At 39.7% G+C, this 12,193-nt stretch overlaps 1 protein-coding gene across 1 annotated transcript; it reads left to right on the top strand.

The window, feature by feature from the left end:
• Positions 1-7,088: 7,088 nt before the first annotated feature.
• On the top strand, positions 7,089-11,587 carry LOC131971001 (uncharacterized). Its single transcript, XM_059332263.1, has 4 exons — positions 7,089-7,185; positions 8,554-8,593; positions 8,725-8,840; positions 9,704-11,587. The coding sequence occupies exons 3-4, from the start codon at positions 8,725-8,727 to the stop codon at positions 10,773-10,775; spliced, it is 1,188 nt and encodes a 395-aa protein (XP_059188246.1). The 5' UTR covers positions 7,089-7,185; positions 8,554-8,593; the 3' UTR covers positions 10,776-11,587.
• Positions 11,588-12,193: the final 606 nt, after the last annotated feature.

Here is a 12,193-nt window from a genome sequence, read left to right as displayed (position 1 = left end):
ATCGAACATCTTTCTCCACTAAAACTAAGCAAGATACACTATAAAGGAACACAGAATTCTTAATAACTGTTATATAAAATGTTTTTTACTGACATTATTAAATGTGCCTAGTGTATCATAAACAATGAAATGAAGCTTGAAGTGGGTCAGTACTAACTGGTACACAGTACCAGCAAGTCTATATTTTACTCTTTGGCCAGTATGACTTTTTTTTTTTCTTGCATACTTGCACTCTTTTCTGCACCCTCCATATCATGTTCTCCAGGTGGTTTATAATGACCCTGAATAAACTGCAGTGTTTTATACATTTTGCAGCGTCACACCGCAGTTTCATAATTTCATTTTTGGATTTGTTGGAGTGAGAGTCAGCACCTCCAAGTCTGAGGCCATGGTTCTCTGCCGGAAAAAGCTGGTCTTTCCCCTCTGGGTCTGAGAGAGGTACTGCCCCAAGCAAAGGAGCTCAAGTATCTCGGGGTCTTGTTCATGAGTGAGGGCAGAACCGAGCGTGAGATGGACAGGCGGTTTGTCGCGGTGTCAGGAGTGATGTGGGCGTTGTAGTGGACCGTCGTGGTGAAGAAGGAGCTGAGCCGGAAGACAAAGCTCTCGATTTACCGGTCCATCTATGTTTCAACCCTCAGCTATGGCCATGAGCTTTAGGTAGAGACCGAGAGAATGAGATGAGGATGCCTCACGGGCCCCTCCCGTTTTTCCAGACACATCCACCTGGTAGGAGGCCCCAGGGACCCAGAACACGCTGGAGGGATTATATCTCTCGCCTGGCCTGGGACTGCCACAGGGTGCTTCAGGAAGAGCTGGGCGTTGCAGCAGGGGTGGAATGTGTCTGGCTGTATATTTGGTGTTTAAACTGACTTTTGTATTTGATGCATTCTGTTTTGCAGAACTTCTTTGGAATGGGGGTTGTATGTTGGCAAATGCTCAAATATAAAATAGAACTACAAATATTCCACTGCATAGTACAGTATTAAGGCAGTTTGATCGGGATCCTAAACCTGGTCTGGAGCTGGAGCAGTCGGTAACAGCATACATCTTCTGAGAATTCTTAAAGAATTGTAACATTTAAGTTTATGTTTCTTATCTGTCTGAACAGACGGAGGAGCAAGGTGAGAACAGGAAGATTTTGGTTTTGAGGTGACTAATAGTCATCCATGAAGCAGAAGTCTTCGTCTCGTCTTTATCTCTGGGTGACAGCGAGCAGTTGTGGTCCTGCTTTCTGGAACAAGCTGTCTGACAACCTGAGGTCCAACACAACTGTGTCCACATTCAAAAACTAAACCTATATAAAAACAGTATAAAACTATACAATAGCCACGGCTGCACAGTGCAACATGTTTGTCCCTTTTCCTTCATTGGAGGAAAGTGGTATTTCTGGGCTGTTAATAATGCATCTTACAAAGATTTGCAATGTAATACTGATGTTTGTTATGTTAATGTCCTAAAGGGCAAATAAAACAAATTCAAAAACAAAGATTTCAAGTGTCGATGTTGATGTTATGTTTTTCTCGTATGGCCAAATAAAGAAAATGATTATCTGAAAACACTGCTTGTTAAAGTTTGGATTTTGTGTTTTGTATGCAACATTAATGTGCTATGACAATCACATCCTGTTTAAATGATAAACAGCACTACAATTCTACATTTAGCAGACGCTTTTATCCAAAGCAAAGTACATTTGAGAGTAGGCCTGTCATGATAATTACTATGTCGTCTTATCGTTCTATATATAAAAATGGAAACGATAGTTTTTTTCTGGACTCTGGATATATTGTCCTTTACATGTTTGTGCTTTTGTTTCAAATAATGCTGCAAATGTTTGACAGGCAGTACGAATTCCTGGGAAAAAAAACTATTTCCCAAGCAGCCATTCCAGCTGTTTGTATGTTATTTTTATAATAAAAAATGTAATACATGGGGCGTTCCCGGTGGCACACCTGGTAGAGCGCGTACCACAGAGGCCCAGTCCTCGTAAGCGGGCGGCCCGGGTTCGAATCCGGCTCGGAGCCCTTTCCTGCATGTCTTCCCCTCTGTCTCCCCCTTTCACTCTCAATATCTCTCTCTCTCTCAATAAAAAAAATAAAATAAAAATGTAATACATAATGATTATCTCAGCGCAATGTTTTGATAACAGACCCTGAAAGTCCATTTTATTTGTTTTGGTTGTAATTCATTTATTCATGTTTTATTTATCTAGGATATTTTAATATTTCTTTTCCACATTTCAATTCCGAATTTAATATTCTCAAGATTTAAAAATTAATTGCTGTGCAAAAGGATGTACTTATTATGCTCCAAAATTGTTATAAAACTAAAACGGCATTGATACAACGATACTATCGTTTATCGTGATAGTTTCTGGGAAAATATATCATCTTAAAAAATGTGTTATTGGGATAGGCCCATTTGAGAGTTAATACAACAAAAGTAAAGATGAAGTAAAAAAACAACCCATGAGTAACTGCCATGGGTTCAGTTTGAGCTTTAAGGTGGTGCATGCAGACAGTGTGAACACTTTTTTTTAAGGTAATTAATTAGTATCTGTGTACTTTATGTGTGAAGGTGTTCAATAAAGAGTTGGGTCTTTAGTCTCTTCTCCACTGGGGAACTACCAAGGTTGTTTTTAAGAGATGTAAAAGACGTTTTGTACAGTAGTGTTCAAAATAATAGCAGTCCAATGTGACTAACCAGATTATTCCAGGTTTTTAGTATATTTTTTATTGCTACATGGCAAACAAGGTACCAGTAGATGCAGTAGATTCTCAGAAAACCAACAAGACCCAGCATTCGTGATATGCAGCTCTTAAGGCTGTGCAATTGGGCAATTAGTTGAAAGGGGTGTGTTAAAAAAAATAGCAGTGTCTGCTGTTGACTGTACAAACTCAAAAATATTTTGTACAAACTTTTTTGTTTCTAGGATTTAGCAATCCTGTGAATCACTAAACTAATATTTAGTTGTATGACCACAGTTTTTTATAACTGCTTCACATCTGTGTGGCGTGGAGTCAACCAACTTGTGGAACCTTTCAGCTGTTATTCTTGGTTTATATTTCTTGGTTTTGCTTCAGAAACAGCATTTTTGATGTCACCCCAGAAGTTCTCAATTGGATTAAGGTCCGGGGATTGGGCTGGCCACTCCATAACATCAATGTTGTTGGTTTGGAACCAAGATTTTGCTGGTTTACTAGTGTGTTTGGGGTCATTGTCTTGTTGAAACACCCATTTCAAGGGCATGTCCTCTTCAGCATAAGGCAACATGACCTCTTCAAGTATTCTGAATATGCAAACTGATCCATGATCCCTGGTATGAGATAAATCGGCCCAACACCATAGTAAGAGAAACATGCCCATATCATGATGCTGCACCACCATGCTTCACTGTGTACTGTAGCTTGAATTCAGAGTTTGGGGCTCGTCTCACAAACTGTCTGCGGCCCTTGGACCCAAAAAGAACAATTTTACTCTCATCAGTCCACAAAATGTTCCTCCATTTCTCTTTAGGCCAGTTGATGTGTTCTTTGGCAGATTGTAATCTCTTCTGCACATGCCTTTTTCTAACAGAGGGACTTTGCGGGTGATTCTTGTAAATAGATTAGCTTCACACAGACGTCTTCTAACTGTCATAGCACTTCCAGGTAACTCCAGACTGTCTTTGATCATCCTGGAGCTGATCATTGGCTGAGCCTTTGCCATTCTGCTTATTCTTCCATCCATTTTGATGGTTGTCTTCCATTTTCTGCCATGTGTCTCTGGTTTTGCTCTCCACTTTAAAGCATTGGAGATCATTTTAGCTGAACAGCCTATAATTGTTTGCACCTCTTTATAAGTTTTCCCCTCTCCAATCAACTTTTTAATCAAAGTACGTGGTTCTTCTGAATGTCTTGAATGACCCATTTTCCTCAGACTTTCAAAGATAAATGCATGTTCAACAAGTGCTGGCTTCATCCATAGTGGCCACCTGATTCACACCTGTTTTTTTCACAAAATTGATGACCTCACTGATTGAATGCCACACTGCTATTTTTCTGAACACACCCCTTTCAACTAATTGCCCAATTGCACAGCGAAGATAGTGAAGCATGGTGGTGCAAGCATCATGATATAGGCATGTTTCTCCTACTATGGTGCTGGGCCTATTTATCACATTCCATATCCACATCATCATGGATCAGTCTGCATATGTCAAAATACTTGAAGAGGTCATGTTGCCTTATGCTGAAGAGGACATGCCCTTGAAATGGGTGTTTCAACAAGACAATGACCCCAAACACACTAGTAAACCAGCAAAATCTTGGTTCCAAACCAACAACATTGATGTTATGGAGTGGCCAGCCCAATCCCTGGACCTTAATCCAATTGAGAGCTTCTGGGGTGACATCAAAAATGCTGTTTCTGAAGCAAAACCAAGAAATATAAATGAATTGTGAAATGTTGTTAGAGAATCTTGGAGTGGAATAACAGCTGAAAGGTGCTACAAGTTGGTTGACTCCATGCCACACAGATGTGAAGCAGTTATAAAAAACTCTGGTCATACAACTAAATATTAGTTTAGTGTGTTTAGTGTTCCGATTCTGATACCAGTATCGGAAATGGCTCCGATACTGCCGAAAATGCTGGCATCGGAATCCGCGAGTACTAGAGTCCAGGCACCGATCCAATACCACGGAATTTATTAAATGAGCTCTTAAAACAGTGGCGCTGTACTGCAACCTGCAGCCTGCTGTTTTAGAGGGACGAGGAGGAATTGATTTTGTAACACAGACACAACAGACACACACGTGTGTCAGAGCAGGTTGACGCGAGGCTTGGAGCTAAGCTAAGTAGCACTATCATGTCGGCGGTGTGGCAATATTTCACACTGGAATCTCCCACCAGCATGCATGCAGATGGCACTAGAAATGGGGGGGATATGTCCCCCCAGATTCGAAGTGATCCCGATCCGTCCCCCCCATTTTCAGCGACAAACAGCGTCGGTAAAACAGAGGAGTAATGTTCGGTTAGTTAGACTATTTACATTGCAGTGCACATAGAAAGTCAGGCGGCTAATGGTGCGTTCAAGATCTACACGACTGAATTTTCGACGTTGTTCCGAGCTCCAAGTTTCGGCTTTCAAGTTCTGACTTTGAGTGTTAGACCCGCCTTCAAAATAAAAGCAAACACATGTAGCTTTCAAAATAAGAGCACATGGATGTGTTAGCAGAGTCCACCACAGAATTTACAAGAAGACTGCCAAAATAAGATGCCTTCAATAAAACATAGAAGAACCCTTATTCTCCTTTACAATAATTCTCTAAAATATGCAATGATTAAGATGGAATAGTGGCATAAGAATGTGCGAGAGGCACCAAATTTAGGCTTTTAGGGCAAAAATGTTCTCCAGGGGAGTATGCCCCGGACCCCCAGATTTATTTATTTAAGTTGCTGTTGCACTACTGTTTTCTATACTGTTTTATTTAAAAATAAATTGGAAAATAAATGGCTTGAATCTGCTCTATTTGTTCATGTTTCACAGAGGGTTTAACCTGAGCCAGGCCTTACCACAATGATAATCATATCACAGTCGTGCAGGTGTAAGCTGATATTTTTTTTTATAACATACTGGTATCGGATCAGTATTCGGTATCGGCCGATACCCACAGCACAAGTATCGGAATCGGTATCGGGAGGAAAAAAATGGTATCGGAACATCTCTAGTTTAGTGATTCAAAGGATTGCCAAATCCTAGCATCAAAAAAGTTTGTACAAAATAGTTTTGAGTTTGTAAAGTCAACGGCAGACACTGCTATTTTTTTGAACACACCCCTTTCAACTAATTGCCCAATTGCACAGCCTTAAGAGCTGCATATCATGAATGCTGGGTCTTGTTGGCTTTCTGAGAATCTACGGCACCTACTGGTACCTTATTTGCCATGTAGCAATAATAAATATACTAAAACCCTGGATTAATCTGGTTAGTCACATTGGACTGCTATTATTTTGAACACTACTGTATATCATGCTTCAGGTTTTTGTCTTGTGCTAAATCAACATCAACCTCTGGAGCACCAGTGCTATGAGCAAAAAAAAAGTAAACATCCAGCCCTCATACCTATTTTTTTGTTTCAAAGTAATGAAATGTGCTATATAAATCAAGTTGCCATTTAAATCTATCGATTAATTGTTTCAGATCTTTGATGATGTTTTTCTAAGTCAACTCCCAGAAAAGGAGCTTTTCTGGAAAGGTTTTTATTTTCAACATTTTGATGTGCCTTAGTCATGTAAGACAACCACACTACATATGGCTTTGTACAGATTTTGTAGAAATCTAAGAGCAAGTTTACTTCCTGTACATTACATACAAGGTTTAGTACCATCTGACCTGTAGGAAAGTTTGTTGCCCAGCTTGCTCATCTTTGTTTACCTATATATCTTCCTTTTGTCCTGTAAGCTTGACTAGTAATTCTTGAACAGAGAAAAGATAAAATAAACAAATCTTAACTCACAAGTTCTATCTCTGTCCCCCTGATGATGCTGCAGATGATGTTACAGCTGATTTGTCTGGGATACTCTTTGTAGATTTATCACAAGATCAACTGTACTTGTCATACCTCCACACTTGACTCCAAATGAATGCGGTTGTTTCAGAGTTTAAACAGCGCTCTAAAGAAGTGTGATGATGCTGCCGTGCAGGTTATTGAAAACACACCAACACACCGCTTAAACCCTCCAACAACCCAAAGACAACCCAGGAAGGGTCTGGAAAAGAGAGATAATAGAGCATTTTTTTGACAAGTGACAAAAACCTCCTGGTTATTGGATATCTGCTGTAAATTTAGGATCTGTTGACTGGGTGAAACAGTGTTTTCAACATGTGATGATGTTGATTAGAGCTCATGTGTACTGTAATTTCCTTCAGTTTAAGTTTGAATTTAAGTTTTCACTCACTTCTGTCTCTCTCTGTTTCTCAGTCAGGTGATGATTCATTACTCCCTCCTCTTTTTAACCACTCAAATCTCAGAGATAACAGCCCTCTTCTTATTTAAAAAAAAAAAAAGGGGTTTGGCCATGTTCTCTATAAAGAAAATGTGCATTCCCTCTGACTGTGTTCACTGCAGCAGCATCTTCCCCTCAAACACTGAGAAGAAAACAGTCTTCAGAGTGACAGTCATCTAACTACTTTCTCCACCAAAGCAGGTATGTGCATTAAAGTGTGAAAATAAATGGCAACTACTGATAATTTTCATTATCAATTAATTTTATTTATTTCATTTTTTTAAATTTATTTTTTATTGGTTTTTAGTGTCAAACATTTCCACATCATTCATCATAGTTTCTGTGTGTGTGCTCACCACTATAACTTGAATAGTACAAATTTGAAAAAGTCTCTCAAAAGCACACACATATCGACACAATATAGTAAAGAAATAAAATTAAAGTAGAAAGAACAGTAAAACAGTTAGGGGGTAGTCTGTTTGTGAGATGATTAGTTATCAGTGAAAACAAGGTCAGGCCTTTGGGGCATTACAAAGTGAATCCACTTTTTAAAGTATGAAGTAAATTGCTCTGTTTTATGATTGACAAATGCTGTTATCTTTTCCATTTTGTAAATGTCCATTGTGATGTCCATCCATCCATTTAGAGTTGGGCTGTCCTGTGATAACCACTTCCTGGTTAAAGCCTTTTTAGCTGCAACCAACAGAATGTTCAATAAGTATTTGTCCTTTTTCATCCAGGTTTTAGGTAAATTCCCAGAGTACATAGTTTTGGATTCTAAAGGCAGAACATCTTTGAAAATGTCTTGTAGGGCATTGTGTATCCCCTTCCAGTAGTCTTTGATGACAGGGCAGTCCCAAAAAATGTGGAAGTGGTTTGCATGCTGGCTACCGCAGTTCCTCCAACATATAGGGGGGACTCCATCATAGTGGGATTTCTGAGAGGGTGTTATAAAATATCTAATCAAGTTCTTCCAGTTATATTCCCTCCATTTCTGTGAACTGGTACATTTCCAATGAAACCTCCACATTATTGTCCATTCCTCTTCAGAGACATTCATCCCACCTTCCTGTTCCCATTTTTGCCTAATGTATAAAGTTGAGTGTGTTTTAAGATTTTATCAATTAATTTTATGATGATTTTCTTGCTAATTTGGTCTTTAAAATGACAGAAAAAAAAGTACAAAAACAAAAAACAAGCACAATTTCCTATAGCAAAGGTCTTTAAATAGATTGTTTTAGCTGACAGTTTCTTTAAAAAAATGTGTTTATTCACTCTAACAACTCACGATAATCTAACTGGATATTAAGTTACTTTTGGTACAAACAATACTTGGATGATGATAGATTAAGGGTGTTATGTTTGTCTTTGAAAGTGTCCTTAAAGATAATTGTCAGTTGTCATAAATCATTTCTTATAATTTTTCCTGTTATAAATAAATCAGTTCCACTCAAAAATTGATTTTTTTTCCTGCTGTAGAGATGTCCTGCTTGTTAGTAAATTTAAAGAATCTAATTTTATGAATTTCTAGAAATACAAATATTAATACTTTTTTTGTGCTTTCTGTAGGGTGTTAAAGCAGCAGATCCTGCTGGCCCCTGAAGGAAAGGTCAGTTATTAATCACCACCTCATGAGAACTGTTTAAGAGCAGACCCATCTTAGTGTGCCACATTTTAGTGTTTTATATTGTCCCTGTTTATTAACTGTTTCACTCGTTATGAATCCTGATGTGTGTGCAGATGGCTGGCCTGTGCTGGATGGCTGCCGCGCTGGTCCTGTTTCTGTCTGCTGGAGACGGTTTGGCTGCTGTGGACCAGAACTGGCTCACCAGTATCATAGAAGGCATCAAGAATGAGTGAGTTTTCTGAGCACTCTGCTGCGAGGCCTGCCACGACAATTACAATATCATGACATTCTGACATGACCATGAAAATTGTTTGACTTCGATATCTTACTTTGTGTTTCCTAATAATGTCAGCAACACTCAAGCCAACATGATGTTACTGACTATTATAAGATCTGGGTGCAGGTGACTGAACATGTTTTTGCTGAGCCTATGCCCAGTGAACAGAAAAAACAATTTCTGCTCTCTTCTTGTATTTATTGAGGAAATGTTATATTTTTACATTCACGTGTGAATATTAATAACAATTAAAAGTTCATTGTTCTTTAAAAGGGTGTACTTGCATTATAATCCTATTATATTATCATATCAGTGGCATAAAGAAATAGTTATTGTGGCAGGCCTATCTGATACTACTAGAGGTATATGATCAGTAACACATATCTATGTTGTTGCAGTCTACACACACACACACACACACACACACACACACACGTGAACGCTCCAATCCTACTCTGGTGTGGACCACAACAACCAGTCCGAGCTGCAGCCCATCCACAGCATTACATATCCTTCTCTCCTAGGCCACCAGACTCCTTTGGCAAACACAGTAATTTCCCCTCACAGAACACAGGAGTTGCTGATCCACTGTTGCATCAATGTGTTAGTTTGTGACCTGCCCTTTAAAAATAAAAAGTTGCAGACAACATGAAATCTGTTTTTGTAGTGAATCGTTCCATTATACTTCTGAATTTATCATTTTCATGAGTATATTTTAGGGTAGCGAATATATAAGATTTTCATTGCCAGTGACTGCTTCTCTATAACTCGAACTTCCAAAACTATGATACTCATTAAATGTTTTCCTTTGGCAGGTATGAACTCGGTGACACCTTCAGTCTGGCTGTGAACGTCCCACAAAACCAAGACATAAATAATCTTCAGCAAGTCTTTCAGAACGACCCGGCAGACAAGGTGAAGCAAAAGGTTTCAGGGGGACAAGTGTACCAGGGTGCCCGGGTGGTGGCGGCAGCACAATCAGAGGCACTGTCACGTGTTCTAGAGAACGTACAACCCTTCATTAAAAGCAGTCAGGGGAATTTTCTCGTCATCTACTCTGAAGAATCCCCATGCGGTCCGACATGCACAACAAACGCAAATACGGACGGTATCGCGAGCAAGATTAACGACATCACTCAGAACTGGAGTGGTTATGCGTTTGTGTTTTCTAAAGTATTCGATGTTCCTGATGTAGACGCGACGAAACTGTCCGAATCCTTTAAACTACTTGGGGTTTCTAAACTTGGGCTTGACAACATATTCCGTTGTTATAAGCCTGGAGATGATCCTTTTCAGTGCACCAGCTGCTCCTCAGGTGGAGATGTTACACCCTCATGTGTTGCAGACAATGCCCCGTCAAATGAAGAGCAGGGCGTAGGCGAAGAAACGGGTGCAGGCACAGGCACAGAAACAGCGCCAGGGGAAGAAATGGGTGCAGGCATAGGCACAGAAACAGCGCCAGGGGAAGAAATGGGTGCAGGCATAGGCACAGAAATAGCACCAGGCATAGGTGGAGGAACAGGAGGTGATGGAGGAAAGGGGAAAAGCGGAAAACTGAGTAGGTGCAAAGGACGTCATGGTCGTCAACGAGGCTGCAAGCGTAGAGGAGGCAGACGTCGTGGTAAAGGTGGAAAAGTTCAGAGACAGTGCAAGCGTAGAGGAGGATGCAAGGGAAGACGAGGCCACAGAGGTGGAAAGGTTCGAAAAGGGCGCAAACAAAAAAGAGGACGCAAAGTTAGAGGAGGCAAAGGTAGAGGACGCGGCAAGCCTCGAGGCGGGCGCAGAGGCAGAGGAAAAAAAGGGGGCAGGAGTAGAAGAGGCGGTAAACGGAGAGGTGGAGGAAGCAAGAGAAAGAGCAGAGGCAGGCGTAAGTGGGGGCTGCAGTGATAAATAACTTTGTAAGGACCAGAGAATCTGAACAATAGCTCAATAAAACCTATTGAGGATAAGCAATGCTTTACTTTTAATGGAATTTTTATATCCTTTTTGTAGCTTCAGTGACTCCCTTCTTGGCTATTAAATATGTTTTAATGTCTGCATCTATGAACACCTCAGTCTTGGCACTGATGCTGACGAAAAATCTATTTATTAGGCTTTAGAAAGGAAGGCATAGAGTCTAGTATATTTTCCTTGCTTTCATTAAATGCCATTAAATAACAAAAGGTGGCAGTTAATGTGAATTAACCCTCTGAGCCCCAACAAGCTGTTTTAGGGCGTTTTTTGATAATTTTATACTTTATATTTCGCTGCAATACATAAAATGTACAAGTCCTGCAGCTCTATAGAATCAGCACAATCATGGCTAGAAGTGGGAACAACTCAATCACGCCTTTCTGCAGAACAACATTATATTGACATACATTTAAATATAAACAGTTGGGTTTTTTTGGAGACATTTTAAATTTTACATTTAGAATGAAAAGATTCTGACAGAAATATCTCAATTTTAAGCTCAGTTTTGGTTACTTTTTATAACGGAATCTTTCGGAACAAGGACTGCCATAAAGTTCAAATATCGATGATAATGCCTGTTTTAGTTTTTTCTCCAACAAACTGTGTATTTTTGTCAATCTCTTGAAAAAATCCTTTTCAATCAGCTTAAAGTTCTGAGGGTTAATCTCTTTAGTCCTTTGATAACTGTACTTCTGTAAAGCATCACCAAATCCTCTGATGTTTTGTTCTTTCTGATTAAAGCTTTGCTCAGCATCTACTCTGGTCTCCGTGTCAATCATTTGGGAACTCCTTCATTACAGTACTTTGTAGTTAGTTGACTAATAATTGTACTGCTAATTATTATAAAGAAGAATTTAAAGGAGAATAATCTTGTATCTTGTATGCATCTTGTATGTTTTATTTAAGGCATCTTATTTTGACAGTCTTCTTGCAAATTATGTAAAGGATTCTGTGTTCTTATTTTGAAAGCTGCATTTGTTTAGTGACAGGAAGTAATAGTAGCTTTTTGTGACTTAAAACAACTTTAATTGCTAGCTAATGTTAGCTCGCGGCTAACAATCAGCATAATGCAACAGTGTGTTTGGACTCTGACGGCCCGGACAGGTTGGTGGTATTTAGTGAGGCTCACGTGCACAAACAGACACACACAGAGAGATGATGTGGAGGCGGGACTGATACATTACAGACAGGTAGGTGCTTGATTTGAAGCGCAGTGGGGAGGGCAGCTCAGTATATTCAGTGCATGTGTGAATGCAAGCGCACATCTCAGAGGACGACAGAGAGGTGGGTCGGGGTTTAGACTGACTGACAGGTGACAGGCACTCTACTGAGCAACACAACGCAATAACTTT

Source organism: Centropristis striata, chromosome 1, assembly GCF_030273125.1.
Source record: "Centropristis striata isolate RG_2023a ecotype Rhode Island chromosome 1, C.striata_1.0, whole genome shotgun sequence".
Taxonomy (NCBI): domain Eukaryota; kingdom Metazoa; phylum Chordata; class Actinopteri; order Perciformes; family Serranidae; genus Centropristis; species Centropristis striata.
This window is presented reverse-complemented; position numbering and strand designations above follow the sequence as displayed.